Source organism: Leopardus geoffroyi, chromosome D4 (genome assembly GCF_018350155.1).
Source record: "Leopardus geoffroyi isolate Oge1 chromosome D4, O.geoffroyi_Oge1_pat1.0, whole genome shotgun sequence".
NCBI lineage: Eukaryota > Metazoa > Chordata > Mammalia > Carnivora > Felidae > Leopardus > Leopardus geoffroyi.
This window is the reverse complement of record NC_059342.1, coordinates 45,624,852-45,641,018: the sequence shown is the minus strand read 5'-3', so window position 1 is coordinate 45,641,018 and position 16,167 is coordinate 45,624,852. Positions and strand designations below refer to the sequence as shown.

The following is a 16,167-nucleotide window of genomic DNA, read 5'->3' as shown; positions in this document are numbered from 1 at the left end:
CCGACTTCCGCTCAGGTCACGATCTCACAGTTCGTGAGTTCGAGCCCCACGTCAGGCTCTGCGCTGCCAGCTCAGAGCCTGGAGCCTGCTTCCCATTCTGTGTCTCCCTCTCTCTCTGCCCCTCTGCCGCTCTCACTCTGTCTCTGTCTCAGAGATAAACCTTAAAAAATTAAAAACTAAAAAAAAAAAAACTTTAAAAATAAAAAGATTAAATAAAATCACCGGCTGCTAATCTTAAAATACTTTCAAGTCTTGAAAGGCAAACGATGACTGGAGAACTGTTCTAGATTGAAGGAGACTGGAGGTGGGACTAAGTGCAGTGTGATATTCCGGATTAAACTCTTTTTTCTGCTCAAGACCTCGTTTGGACAGTTGCTGAAACTTGAATAGGGTTCTCTGGCAGTTTTCACTTCTTTGTAAGTTTGGAATTACTTTAAAACAAAAAGAAAAAAAGGTACAAATTTTGGGGGCGCCTGGCTGGCTCCATCAGTACAGCATGTGACTCTTGATCTCAGGGTTGTGAGTTCCAGCCCCATGGTGGGTGTAGAGCCTACTTTAAAGAAAAAAAAAAAAAAAGTAGACATTTAAAAAAATAAGTGTTCTAAAATTTAATTAAAACGTAAACCTTGGGGGCACCTGGATGGCTCAGTTGGTTAAGCGTCTGATTCCTGATCTCGACTTAGGTCATGATCTCACGATTTGTGAGATCAAGCCCTGCATCTGGCTCTGCGCTTATAGCGTGAAGCCTGCTTGGGATTCTCTCCCCCTCCCTCTGTCTCATTAAAAAAAAATACTAAACTTAAAAAAAATAAATTTCTTGGACAGTAAATATATGCAAAAATGTTCATTCCTTCTGGAAATGAAAGGTTAATTAAAGCAGTGTCAAGGTATGATTTTATACCTGATGGATTTTTTATTGTAATCATGTTTATCTATATATTGGTTTGCTTTGTAATATGATAGCTAGAAAGGGTTTCCTCTTTATTTTTTATTTTTTTTAAATTGTTTTCTTACGTTTTTATATTTGAGAGAGAGACAGAGAGTGAGTGGGGGAGGGGCAGAGAGACAGACACAGAATCCGACGCAGGCTCCAGGCTCCGAGCTGTCAGCACAGGGACCGACGCGGGGCTCGAACTCACGAACCGTGAGATCATGACCTGAGCCGAAGTCGGATGCATAACTGGCTGAGCCACGCAGGCGCCCCTTTATTTTGTTTTCTAAGCACTGTTACATAAAGTGACTCATAAACTCATAATGTTTATCAAAACCCTATAAAGATTCAATTATTCTCTCCACTTTACAGAAGTAATTGAGGCTTAGGGACGTAAGCAGCTTGTCTGAAATTACACAGTAAAGTGGTGTGTGAGCCCTGGCAGCCTGACCCCCATGCCTTTAACCTCTGTTGTGATCTCCTGCTTTGCACATGCATCCAGGGCTGAGGTACCCAAACCTGGTACAACCCTTTTGAAGAACAAAGAAGCCAAGGAAAACCTTTATGCAGAAGAGCGACATAAAGATGTTCTCCATGATGGCAATTTTTTAGATGACCAATAGATAAATGGCTAAAATAATTATGATCCATCAACTTGATCGAATCCTCTACAGTCATTTAAAAGTGATAATTATGGAGATATATGAAACACAGGGAAATGTCAATAATAGAAGTTAAAAGATTCAAAGCATACGTACACTGGGAAGTATGCAAAAATTATGTGTGCATAAAAACAAATTAAAAAGTAAAATTCAAAAATGATAATAGTGGTTAGAAAGTCATGGGGCAATTGGTGACGTTTTTCCTTGCAAATATTTTTGATGGTGTTTACAATCAAAAATAGCAATCAAACACTCCCAAAACACATCCCAGGAACAAATGCAAGGATTCTTTTCACATCTTCTCGCAAGCTTCTTTCTGGAGGAGATAGGTGGTGATTTTGTCCATTTACATGAGAAGTGAGTAAATTTTTAAAAAATTAGAAGGCAACAAAATAATATACATGTTATGATTCAATATCACATAACGCACACACATCTAGATGGACGTAAGGTAGAATATCTATTGTGGCTATCTCTAGGTGGTGAGATTATAGGAGATTCTTTTTTCTTCCTTATACCATTTTTGAACTTAGTGTTATATACAAGTATTCATTTTTAATAATACTTGTTAAAAGATCTGTACAGGTAAACTATCACTAAACTAAAATGCTTTAACACAATCTCGGTAATCAACTCCGTAATTTCATCAGAAAAATAGGACAGCTTTCCCATATTGTTTATTCTACACCCAGAGTTTACTAATCCTGCTTTTGACTAGACTCATCATATAATTTCATCTTCTGCTGGTTCAAAATTATATATCTGATGGTTATATATCTTCTGCTGGTTCAAAATGATCAACTGAGAATATGTCTATCTACAGTTCATTTAAGAACCCCGTACTTATGCACATAGATCACTGACCAATGAATTCCTATCAAGAAGGAAATGCCAGGGGTGCCTGGGTGGCTCAGCTGGTCAAGTGTCTGACTTCAGCTCAGGTCATGATCTCACAAGTTTGTGAGTTCGAGCTCCCCTCCCCCCCCCCCCCCCCCCAACACTGGACTCTCTTCTGGCAGCTCAGAGCCTGGAACCTGCTTCGAATCCTATGTCTCTCTCTCTCTCTCTCTGCCCCTCCCCTGCTCACACTCTGTCTCTCTCTCTCTCTCAAAAATAACTAAACGTTTAAAAAAATTTAAAAAAAAAGGAAATGCCATTCATCTTGACTTTATTAAAAGGATTTAAATAACTTTCCGCAAATAATACTTCTTACTGTGAACTTTAAAGCCTAACAGAAAAATACAAGCTTAGAAAGCTAGTCGAATTCCCCATGAAGAGAATGATAAGACAAATAATCCTAAATTATTAGGTAGAAATATGTGGTGTTAGCAGCAAAAATGAATCATTACTTTTCTTAAGTACTTCTAATACATTGTAAGTGTTTTATAAAAGAAACAGATACAATCTTGGTGAAATCTGAACATGGCTAGGAGACTGAGAAAAAGCAAAGATCAGAAGTCAGGAAAAAAAATGAATAGAAAAGTAGCAAAAATCAGAGTCAAAATTTAGAGTCCCTTAAGGGGAAAAAAATAATTCCATGATAGGATGAATTAGATTCTGAGTAAATTTTAAACCTAGCATAGTTAAGAAATGTCCGTAGGAATAAATAATACATAATAATGATCATGACATCTGCTATGAGGGTGGCAGGGCTATTAGGGAAGAAAGGAGAATGTTACAGGGCAGAAAAAAACAAAAACAAAAACAAAAACAGTTACATTCGAAACTATTAACTGAAGCTCTGAAAAACTAGAAGCACTTTGTAGTTTTGGTTTTCAAATTTAGGCCTGTATGAAGGAATGGATGTTATCAACATCTCGTGTGTAATATCATATGAATATTAAAGTGAGGATCCAAGGTGAGAAAAGCCCTGAGCATTAGAAAACAGATTAATAGGGGCGCCTGCGTGGCTCAGTCGGTTAAACAACTGACTTTGGCTCAGGTCATGATCTCACAGTTCGTGGGTTTGAGCCCGCGTCAGGCTCTGTGCTGACAGCTCAGAGCCTGGAGCCGGCTTCAGATTCTGTGTCTCCCTCTCTCTCTCTGCCCCTCCCTCGCTCGCATTCTGTCTCTCTCAAGAATAAGTAAACATTAAAAGAAAAGGGAGAAAAGCCCTCAAAAAAAAAAAAAAAAAAAAGAATGAAAACAGATGAATATATTCATTATCTCAAATTTGATTGGCTAAAATTGATGGTCCCCAATCTCATCCTGGCGTAAGTGTGGGTCAGGGATAACTCATCACATTTTTCTTCCTCTCAGGAGTTATTAAATAGCATACAGAGACAATGAAGCCAGGCCATCCCTAAAGTCTCCTCTCTCCGGCCTGTGCCACGCATGATTTTTATTCTCTAAAGCCATTTCGTCCTCAAAAGAGCTCACCAAAGTCGTCATCCTTCCTATCGGCAGCCCCACTGGGCTCTAGTGAGTGACATCCAGACATTTAAACTCAAAAGCTGCTTCAGAAGGGAGTTATTAAAATTCAAATGAGCTGGGCATATTGAAGAAGAAAACACTCGTTTGCATGCACACCTCCGCATTTGGCCACCCCATTTAGACCCATAGAGCAGGGTCTGGTTTTGTTTTTGTAAATGGGCTTCGGAGGCGGAGGTCAGCCTCCCACGGCCCCCACTCCTCTGGGGTCATCGTTAGTAATGTGTAAGGCTGAATAGATTTTCCTCTGAATCTAGTCAGCAAACCTGACAAGAAGGCAGCCCTCTCCCACAACCTGAAAATGCCCAAAATCTGATTGGTAGCATGGCATTTTTAATACTTCATTTATCTGTCTGAAAATAGCTTTCAGCAAGATTGCAAATCACGTCACTGATGCCAGTTGCACCTGATTTTTCAATTTTAGAGCAGAGTATTTCCTGTTGTGCCTTGACTGTGTAACACAGAAATGTTATGTTTGACCAAGAATTTCCCACAGGATTCAGAGAAAATTCATGTCTGCTAAGAAATATGGATCTGGGGAGTCAACATGACATTTTATTCACTAGAAAAGGAGTGTCTGTCATTTTATCGTAAGAATTTTTATTTTATTTCTCATGGAAATATCTCACATCATCATCATTTAAAATTTTTATAAGATACCAGGGAGCAAACTAAGAAAAATGAGCCAAAATATGTATTCCAAAAATTATTCTAGCCATGGAAATTTAGACGCTCCTTTAGTAAGAATTCAATTTCTTACTAATGAAGACATCTCTATTATGAGATCTAATATAAAGAGACTTAGTTTATGACGATATAAACAGTGAACTCTACATTACGCGTAATATATTACATGACTATATCCAAATATATTACGTACAACAATGACATAACTATCTATCTATTTTTCTTTCTTTTTTTTTTTTTTTCCAACGTTTATTTATTTTTGGTACAGAGAGAGACAGAGCATGAACGGGGGAGGGGCAGAGAGAGAGGGAGACACAGAATCGGAAGCAGGCTCCAGGCTCTGGGCCATCAGCCCAGAGCCCAACGAGGGGCTCGAACTCACGGACGCAAGATCGTGACCTGGCTGAAGTCAGACGCTTAACCGACTGCGCCACCCAGGTGCCCCTCTATCTATTTTTCATAAGGGTATACGAAAGCAGTTAGACTAACTCATGACCCTAAAATAATAGTACGATCTCTTGAACTCGAGGAAGCAAAGGAATTTATCTCTGAACTATGAAGCCAGTTGAAATCTGGCAACTCCTGGGATTACTGTACCCGGTGGGAAATCAGACGACATGACCTTTAATGTCCTTTCCAACAGTAAGATTTTACTCTTCCCTGACCTTCATTAATCAAACTCGCTTCCTCCAGATTTCTTCATTTGAATTTAAAAACTTTATTTTCCCCTAAAATTGGAATGGTTTTGCCCAGAATGACCTAACCAGGCCAGGCAAAAGAGGAAGTAGCAAATAGTATCAATGAAAGAATATGACATCAATGAAACGGTTTCCTAAGCCAAGATATTTTCTAGTGAGATACATTTTCTCTCACAGCATTGAAGAGTATGTGTATCAGTAAAGAGCATTTATTTTTAAGACTTATATGGCATTATTCTGACTTCAGTCAAAAACAGAAGGCACTTGGAGGGCCTCAGTGGGTTAGGTGTCTGACTCTTGATTATGGCTCAGGTCATGTTCTCATGGTTTGTGAGATCAAACCCCACGATGGGCTCTGTGCTGACAGAGTGTAGCTTGTTTGGGATTCCCTCTCTCTCTCCCTCTCTGTCCCTCCCCTACTCGTTCTCTCTCAAAATAAATGAAATAAACATTAAAAAAAAAAAAGGCACTCAATCTCTGTCTTCAGGTTGCTTGTGCTCTAATGTGGGTGGCAGCAATAAAGGATCACAAAGGGACAAGGCACGTGGGTGGTTCAGCCGGTTAAACATCCGAATCTTGATTTGGGCTCAGGTCTTTGCGGGATCCAGCCCCACACTGGGCTCCACGCTGACGGCACAGAGCCTGCTTGGGATTCTCTCCCCCCCCCCCCCCCCCCCCCGCCGCTCTCTGTCCCTCCCCCATGCGCATGCACACTCCTTCTCTCCAAATAAATACACATTAAAAAAAAAAATCACAAAAGAACAAATGTTTGCGGAGAAAAAGAACGCACGCTAAAATGAGGAACTAGAGCCAGTGATCCCAACAACAAAGACTGATCATTCAAGGTTCAGGGAGAAGGCGTACTTCCTAGTCAGGTCCCAGGTGTGTTTCCTCTTTTATGGTCACACCCATTCGAAATCGACAAGAAAAGAAATGTACATTCATATTTTTGAAAGAGCCAAATGAAAGTTTAAGGTCTTCACAGATTCCCTGCTCACCGCCCCCCCACAACCCCCAAGGTCAAATACGATGATTTCAAGAGGTTACACAGAGTGTATGATTACATACCACCTTAGCGGAGTTGGTCTCCTGGTCATTTCTGTTGCAAAGATGGTCTCGCAGAGGAAAACAGCCACTCCTTCAGATTTGTTATTAATTCTACAGAAGCAGGCTCAGGGCACACAAACCCACTGCGTAGCAAGAGTGATAAAATTTGAGAAACATGCTCACTTGCCTTTTTTTCCTCCTGTAATGAAGAAGCCAATGGCTGCTCTAATAAAACTGCTCTCGGGCAAATAGCTATAGTCAGTAGGAACTGTGGAGACAGAAAATGATCAAATTAACCAGTGAACTCGGTGGGACTAATGAAGGAAAGATAATGATCTCATGCTGCCATATCAACCTAGAGATAAAGCGGAGATGTTTATGCCATTAATCTCAGCACAATACTCTGTGGTTGCAACTAATTCTATTAGATTAAGTGACTGGCCTTGAAGTAATCACTTAGGCTACGCAAGCAAATCTAAAACGGGTGGTAAACCTAATAGAGACTGAAAAATCACAGGGGATGAAAACTTTACTGATGCGGTTAAAAAAAAAAAAAAAAAAATCCTTTCCAGGGGCACCTGGGTGGCTCAGTCAGTTGAGCATCCACTTTCAGCTCAGGTCATGATCTCACGGTTCATGAGCTCGAGCCCCGTGCTGGGCTCGATGCTGTCAGCACAGAGCCCATTTCAGATCCTCTGTCTCCCTCTCTCGCTGCCCCTCCTGCACTTCCATTCTCTCTCAAAAATGAAGAAACATTTAAAAATATATATATTTTCCACACGTTCACATCAATGAGCCCCGTCCAGTTAGCCTCGGCGTCAGCAAGGAGTCTGCTGGGCTTCGAGGCTGAGACTGGCATGCTAGGAGCAACTTCAGGACATTCAGAATCCGATATATGAACCATGGAAGTACCACCATCAGTAATAACAGCAGCCCGTCTCTTCTTACTTCATAAAGCAGGGACCTCTAAGTGACCAACACGTGCGAATAACCAGATGTGGCTGCTGACCTGGAACAGTGAAGCAGTGACTTTTATGCTGGTTGAGTCTGGGGAGTTTCCTAGATTCTTTTCCTCCCCATCCCCCATAATTGTTTCATGAGATGGTTTTCACCGCAACAAATGGCTCGACTGGAAAATTCCAACAGAAACCTGCCGCTGTACTTTTCCAGATACACAGTCATTTCGTTTCAAAGAACCCGGGTAGAAGATGATTCACTGCCACCTGACTTGAGTATATGTGGGCCAGAGCACGTAACCCATAACGTAACAATTAAAAGTCTATGTAAAAAAGCAAAAGCCTGATGGAAACTTGCTATTTTACCAGGGCATTATGAGAACACTGCCCTTCAAAACCAGCATTACCTAAGGTTTCCGCTATGACTAAGTTTTTGGTTTTTTTTTTTTTTCTTTTTTCCCCATTTAACATGACAGCTTCCGGCTGTCTCGAGTTCATTATATTGGGAGCGCTGCAGAACCATGTCCTATTTCTATAGCTAAGGAGTGATTGAAAGCGAGGGAAACAGTAATTACAGTGCTACATGTTCATGGTGATGCTGTCCGCAGACTACCTGTCAGGGGATACGCGAAACTAGGTTTTAATGAGAAATCTTTGGTAGCTAAACCTCTCTGGCCTGGGTCCAAGAGAGCCAGGGGGTCAAAATTCTACAAAGAGCAAAGAGCAGATTTAGGTCCCCGTGTAGTGCAGTGATGCCTTCCTCGGAAAACCTCCAAGTGCAAACATACATTAGGCAGGTGAGAACTGCAAATATTTTTTACTGATTTTCTCCAAAATACGGAAATAGAAAAGGAAAAAAAACCTCTTGTTATGTTAAGAGCTAGGATTTCAATTTCAAGGCCAAGTACATACACACCTTTGAATGTACTTACCCCACTATTTTCTTAAAAACAGGGGCCAGAAGAAATCGAGTCATATAGGAAGAGGCTTTCAGTGAAACTGGAGTATTACGCAAAGTGTAACTCCATAAAGTAAAGATAAAAAGAACTCTCTTCCAAGCCTCAAGGACCTGGTGCCTACTCCCTAGATTTGTCACCACGCTAACGCCACTTGGAAGTCACGTAACCTTTCTAAGCCTCAGCTTGCTTTGTGAAATACGGGGTTAGGCCGAATGTCTAATCTCCTCTCTGAGGGAGGCAGAGAGGAGGAAGGACGAAAGCCTGGGCTGGGGAAGCCAAGCGATGGCAGGTCAGCTGCGTCTACAACTTACAGCCACGTGATCCTGAGCAAGCCAGGAAGCCTCTCCACAGAGCATTCTCTCCTGATGTAAAATAGGGATGGTAACACCCACCACTTACGGTGGCTGCAAAGATTAATGCTCTTAACAAAGTACATGGCCTCCAGTCAGCAATCCCTCCTTCTAGCTCCAGTGTTCTAAGAGTCCAGCCTTACCGGAGGTCCTACTTTGACTCGAGGACAGAGTAGACAGATGAAGATGGCCCAGAAGCCAGAGCGCATTTGACTGAAGACCAATCACTCCAGACACGCTGATGACCTATGGATGGAAACGTGACAGTGCAATGATGGGGCAAGATCCAAACTCCACTTAAAAAAAGGTCACACATAGAAAGTCATTTATCTTTAACGAGGTGGTAGCTTGTCTGGTAATGACAAGCTCTATGACAAGTTGTAAGGTCACATGCGTAGTCTTCTAAACCCTGGACATACAGCTGATCAACAACTATTGCTGAATTAACGAATCAATCAGTCAAACATGATAGGACGTAGCATTGGTGGTCTCAGGTTTCACCGAGTCAGCTGGTCTCAAAGGAATATTTTTTTTTATTTAAAAAAAATTTTTTTTAATGTTTATTTATTTTTTGAGACAGAGAGAGACAGAGCATGAACGGGGGGGTGGGGGGCAGAGAGAGAGGGAGACACAGAATCGGAAGCAGGCTCCAGGCTCTGAGCCATCAGCACAGAGCCCGACGTGGGGCTCGAACTCACGGACCGTGAGATCGTGACCTGAGCTGAAGTCGGACGCTCAACCGACTGAGCCACCCAGGCGCCCCTCAAAGGAATATTTTTAAAAAGGAAAAAAAGTCCCGAGAGTGGGGAAAAAAAAAAAAAAAGGTGTTAGTTATTTAAGAATAAAATACCTTTAAGGATGGAGGGAGATGTTATTTTGTCCTCTAAGTAATGTTCTATTACTGCTTTATCACTCATCATAAGGATTTTGTTCAGTAAGAGTTTTCATTTATCGGTTTTTCTCCCAAGTAGAGCAACTTAAGTTTCAGCATAATTCTTTTCTTGAGAATTGTATTCATACATTGAGAGAGTTTCTTCTGTTTAGAGATTTATGTTTGCTTTAAAAAAATTTTTTTGAATGTTGGTTTATTTTTGGAGGAGAGAGAGACAAGAGCGTGAGTGGGGAGGGGCAGAGAGAGAGGGAGACACAGAATCCGAAGCAGGCTCCAGGCTCCGAGCTGTCAGCACAGGGACCGACACGGGGCTCGAACTCACAAACCGCGAGATCATGACCTGCGCCCAAGTCGGACGCTCAACCGACCGAGCCATCCAGGCGCCCCAGATTTGTGTTTGCTTTTAAAAGCACGAATCACTAAAACTTGTTTATGTGGTAGGTGTGATAATCAGCTGTATTTTACAATAATGAGAAAAAGTATGCTAAATGAAAAGACTACTTGAAAAGGCCATCTACAAAGTTCTATATGTACTAAGAATACCAATTATGCAAAGGAACTAAGAATTCTTGAAAAGATTTATGACCAATTTTTACAAACACTTGCTTCGAGTTGTGAGGACCATCAGTGATATTTTTTTCAGCTTCTTTCATTCTGCACTTTCACATTCGACGCAATGAAATTAGTACATTTTTAAAAGTAAAAATCTTAAAATATAAAATCATTTCGCAGCCGACGAACAGTCTCGTTCTCTAGCCAAGAATGCCGACAATGATTTACCCAAATAGTTTTATCAGTTACATGTGAACTAGTGCCTCTTGACCATTCTACTTCGACACGGGCCCTTCCTTTGGTCACCCTCCATTTTACTTTGTCCTTAGGACCTAACACTCCTTGCAGGGTCAGGTTTTAAGTTTTAAAGGCAACCAATGCCAACTCAAGTTAGCTCAAACACGACCGCTTTTCCTCCAGAGGCAGTGGGTGTTTGTTGGCAAACGCGGGGGCATAAGCCACTCTCAAACGCTGCTTGGACTCAATGTGAATGACCAGAGATCTCCCCATGTTTCAAGCAAAAGTCTGTATCATCAGAGAAAGGCAATAAAAGGGAGTATCCATTTCCCCATCCACGGATTTTAAATCCCTCTTCTCACCTGAGTTACAGTTTTAATGACTTCATTAAGTCTGGCTTGAAAATGAGAGGTCTGGATGGCTTCTGCCTTCAGCTGAAAGAAAAAGAAATACCCACTCCAACATTCCCCAAAAAGTAAACGATGGTATTCGCAGTGTATGAGCTATCATCTTCTAAGCTATGCTATAATTTGCCATTGCGTCTTTACATCTCAAAAACAAAAGCTATGGGCTCCTTGAGGGGAGGGCCCAAGCTGTATTCATCATCGATTTCCTGGAACCAGTTCTGTAGCACTCACTTAACACACCTTCACTACGAACACGGGTGCTCCTTAGAATTACTTGTTAACTGAAACATACATGTGTCCACTGTGGACGTAATATACTAGATAGAAACTTAAACATCACAGATACAAAACGGAGTTTCTTATGGACGACTTAAATTTCTTACGATCTGGTCACTTTTCTTGAGCAGGGAACTTTGTGGAAAGTACATAAGCTAAGTTTAATTCCTATACACCGGATACAAAAAGGGAACAAATCTCTAACAACAAATTCTTAACCCAGAGCGATTTTCTATACATCAAGGCACTGAAAAGCCCAGTACAACCATTACTGTGACCATGTATTCTGTCCTTAGCATACTGAGATACTGGGCATGCTCCTCTTGCCGTGGCTATGTACACATTCAGATTCCTCCCCTTCTTTTGTTGTTTTTACCTGCATTACATCCCCTTCAGAGCCCACCAAGGCCACCATGCCATGAAGAGCTGCAAGGCAGAGCATTGTCGGAGTGCCCTGGAAACAAAGCATCGGATATGTCAAGAGGCAAACGGTCCTTGGGTTTGAATTCTAAAAAAACCTTTTCTATCACAGAGAAATACGGGTCAAAATGGTACTAAATTTGTAGGGTCAACATAACCCGTATCCCTAAACCAAAAACGGCAGCAGACTTGAATAGAGTAATAGGTTGAAGTTATTAGATCACAGGCGGCTTCTTGTTGGTTTTTATTTTTCAAAACCCCAATGCGCCTTTAAAATGAAAACACTGAGAAAGTAGCCTCTTAAAAAAAAAAAAAAAAAAAAAAAAAAAAGCTGTCATAGTTGACAGGATAGATCATTTATAAGGGGTTAAAAGTTCCTGCATCTTTTTTGTTTGAAATTGCCTATTCTTTTACTGTTGGGCTGTGTACCTCAGCAGCACCTATAAGTGGCCTAATAAAATAGCTCTTTCTTCCTTTATAAAAATATAAAATAACATGCAGGACGTGACCTCCTACCTCTGTCAGAACAATTCTGATCCAGGCAGGGAGCAGCCGGTGGCCCAAGTCCTCCGCTTTTCCGTGTCCACACACAGACAATCCGTGAACCAGGTTTCCTAACGCTAGGGCAAAACCTGACGTCTGCATAAGCAAGGGAAAAACAAAGGGTAAGGAAACAGAAGAAGAATGGAACGGATCAGGAACTCGATAGACAGCAACCAGCACTTCTAGGGGCTCCCTTTCCTACTGACACCTTCTCCTGCCATCTGAAAATCAGAGATTTGCAGATTTTTTTTTAAATCAAGACTTCTGGTTTGCAACAGAAACTGCAGTCTCACTAGGGAATTCAGCTGCAGTGAATGGTTTCTTTTAGGAAAGTAAGACTGGACTGTTATGAGACTTGACTCAAATGATCCAAATTTTCAGAAGGAATTAGGGTGAAAATACCAAGGTAGATCATGCAAGCCAAGTCAACTCCCAAACAAGAGGAGAGAAAGTCCCGAAAGGAGTACAGCATACGCAAACCTCCACGTTTTGGCGTTGCAAGACCTATTCTGAATTAAGTGCGCAGTCCTATGACCGTAAAACAGTAACAACGCAATATTAGCTAATAACCAGCAAATCCTGCAATAATTCACGATGGCCAAAATCGAGACCATGGGAAACCTATAAAAATCCAAATGGGGAAGGAGCATTTTTTTTTCAATTTAACTGTCGTAAAAATATACATAACATAAAATTTACCGTCTTAACCACTTTTCGGTGTAAGTTCAGTGGCATTAAACATATTCACACTGTTGTGCCACCGTCACCGCCATCCATTGCCAGAACTCGTTCATCCTGCAAACTCCAACGTTATATCCCTTAAATAAGAACATCCTATTCTCCCTCTCCAAGCCCCTGGCGACTACCTTTCTTCTTTCTGTCTCCGTGCTTTTGACTACTCGAAGTATCTCGTGCAAGTGGAATCACACAGTATTTCTCTTTTTGTGATTGGCCCATTTCACTTAGCATAATGTCCTCAAGATTCGCCCACACCGTGGCATGTGTTCGACCCTCCTTCCTTTTGAAGGCTGAATAATATTTCAGAGGGAACATTTTAAGGGTATTTAATTTAATTGGCAGGTTTGTTTGTTTGTTTTATTTATTTATTTTTTTCAACGTTTATTTATTTTTGGGACAGAGAGAGACAGAGCATGAACGGGGGAGGGGCAGAGAGAGAGGGAGACACAGAATCGGAAACAGGCTCCAGGCTCTGAGCCATCAGCCCAGAGCCCGACGCGGGGCTCGAACTCACGGACCGCGAGATCGTGACCTGGCTGAAGTCGGACGCTTAACCGACTGCGCCACCCAGGCGCCCCTGTTTTATTTTTTTTAATGTTTGTTTTTGAGACAGAGAGCAGAGAGCAAGTGGGGGAGGGGCAGAGAGAGAGAGGGAGACAGAGGATCCAAAGCAGGCTCTAGGCTCTGATCTGTCAGCACAGAGTCCAACACGTGGCTTGAGCCCACAGACTATGAGATCATGACCTAAGCCGAGGTTGGAAGCTCAACTGACTGAGGTACCCAGATGCCCCTTTAATTTGCAGGTATTTAAACTCTCACATGCATATCCGGTCATGAACAGGGGTTCTCTGCTTTGAATTTGCTGAGGTTTCATGTTATCAGAGTCCTCTATGTATTTATATCTTTACAAATTGTTATCGCTAGCCTTACCTTCCCCTAGCCACATGTTTTAAGATTTTATAAATATAGAACAATACATGGGGAGAGAGAAAAGTCTTTCATACCCAAAGAACATAGAACATAAGGAGAGAAAAAAAGACACTTCTGACTGTTGGCTAGAGCAGTGACAAGAGAGAAGAGTTAGAAGTTCTTTAGTTCTGGGCACAAAAAAAAAAAAAAAAGCCCCACTACAGTCCAATTCTGAGTTAGTCAAAATTAGGACTCAGCAGCAACAGGAGACCCCAAGAGAGTTGTAATCACGGCACGCATTCCAACCTGTTGGTTGTTTTCTACCAACAGCTGAAGCTTGTTCATGATATCTTCAGCCTCGGTAGCCTCAATGATTCCGGCACTGAATGCTGATGTGCATACACAGCTGAGGGTATAGGCAAGGACCTAGACGAAAAGACAGCGGAAAATGTTTCTTCATGAGTGCAAACAAAAGAACACAATTTGGCTGACACCGATGTTTTGCCAAACTTCTCCCCGGGATAAGGACTGGATTCAAGGACGCCAACCATAGACCGGGCACCGTCCCGCTGCCCAATTCACGTGTCCCAACAATGTTAGGAGGTGGGTGTCACGATTCCTGCTTTACAGGTACGGACTTTGAGGCTCAACTACATACAGCTTGCAACTGACAGAGGCGAGATTCAAACCCAGGTCTTTGGACTCAAAACCAAAAAGTTCCATCATGATCTCATGGGAGGACACAGCATGAATCAAGAGCAGAGGCAGATTTTTATCCCCAGTGAATGCTAGCTTCTAATAGCCATGTGCTCTGATCCAAGGCCAAGCAGGAGAGGAAATTCAAAGAAGTTAAAACCCTGCTGCATTGGGGTGCCTGGGTGGCTCAGTCGGTTAAGCATCCGACTTCGGCTCAGGTCATGATCTTACGCTCTGTGAGTTCCAGCCCCGCGTCGGGCTCTGTGCTGACAGCTCAGAGCCTGGAGCCCGCTTCAGATTCTGTGTCTCCCTCTCTCTCTGGCCCTCCCCCGTTCATGCTGTCTCTCTGTCTCAAAACAAATAAAAAAAAAAAAAATTAAAAAAAAAAACCCTGCTGCATTAAGACTGTCTTTTAGGAGGAGTGGGGGGGCATAATGTACCAGGCACATGGTTTTTAGGGTCACATAAATTGTGTAAAATAGAGGTAATGCTACTTCCCACAGAGCACCGGGGTGCTAATTTAATAAATCAATGAATAGATAAGTAAACGAATATATGAACTAATTATAAGTAAAAAAGCATGCTGGGAGTCGAGAGCACGCACACTCGGGTGTATGTCTCCAGTCGACCATTTCCGGGCTAAGTAACTTGGGGAGGGTCACTCGATCTATGTGAGCCTCAAGTTTTGCACATCACGGTTCATCATCCCCTCCCTGCTGCCTCCCACTTTCCTCTTGAAGCCCTCCTTTACAAAGATGCTGTTAAGGCCCGGTGGAAAGGTTCAACTCCCAACCGTGGTCGGTACGGCGTGAAGAAAGGACGCCGTTTCCAAGGTAGAGGTTGGATAATAAAACATCAGAGGTGGGGAAAGACAAAACTGCCTGCTCAAGCCTTATGAATCGAAACATCAAGGCAGGCCGACGCAGCCGTTGTAAAAAACCTTGCCTTCCTTTCACTAATCACGTCGCCCCTTGGTGGCAAAGTTTCCTCCGTGGGCTTACAAAAAAATACGTGCTTTCAGCCCGTGTTCTGCCACTGCTTTCAAAATGGAAATGCGGTGCCTGTGTTGGAACAAAACTGCGACCCTCCGTGCCCCACAGAAATTCACCGATTCGACAAGTCCCATTGGGGAAAGCGAAGGGGCCGAGCAGGGAAACACAGCAGCCATTATGTAATTCATCAATGGCTCCCGGGCAGGCCCCGAGAAAATAGAATCTGCTCTAATGAGACAGAGAATCCGGCCAGGCCAAAAGGTCGTCCCCGGGTCCTCCCAAAGAAGAACACAAGGCGGTTCAGCTTCACCTGGGCACAGAGACACGCGCCTCGGACGGTCGCTCGGAACGCGGGCGACACGCGCAAGCTGCGTCACACAGGCCGCAGTTGTGCGTAGTTTTGCGCCGCGACAGAAAAATCTTTTCGTGAAGTGTGGTAAAGGGAATTTCCTCAATGATTTTTCATGCTGGCTGACACGAAGAAAGGGGGGAAAAAAAATCAAATGCCTTTTCGCTCTGCAGTTTCTTAGGCTTCTTCCGGGCCATCTTTTATAGTCACATTTGGCTGGAGCGTAATTCTAAACATCTCCATTTAACCTTCCTGCGGAAATCGGAAATCGCAGCTCTTCTTAGAAAGTGCCTTCTGGCGATGCTGACTTAGGTTTTTGCATTCACTAAAGGCTCTTATCTTCTATGCCACATTTAAGTCTGAGTTGATTTAAACAGCTGCACAATTTGAAACCTTATGATCTAACATAGGTTGTTTGCCACTCAGATTTTTCTCC

General features: G+C 42.5%; 1 protein-coding gene across 5 annotated transcripts in view; it reads right to left on the bottom strand.

The window, feature by feature from the left end:
* The window catches only part of FOCAD (focadhesin), a 322,833-nt gene that overhangs the window by 38,833 nt on the left and 267,833 nt on the right, over positions 1–16,167 (bottom strand). For all 5 annotated transcript variants that reach the window (XM_045468724.1, XM_045468726.1, XM_045468725.1 and 2 more), the window contains 6 exons: positions 14,001–14,120; positions 12,021–12,143; positions 11,461–11,538; positions 10,764–10,835; positions 8,864–8,966; positions 6,643–6,723 (listed from right to left, as the gene is read on the bottom strand). In XM_045468724.1, coding sequence (XP_045324680.1) covers positions 6,643–6,723; positions 8,864–8,966; positions 10,764–10,835; positions 11,461–11,538; positions 12,021–12,143; positions 14,001–14,120 — 577 coding nt within the window. The remainder of the gene's footprint in view (positions 1–6,642; positions 6,724–8,863; positions 8,967–10,763; positions 10,836–11,460; positions 11,539–12,020; positions 12,144–14,000; positions 14,121–16,167) is intronic.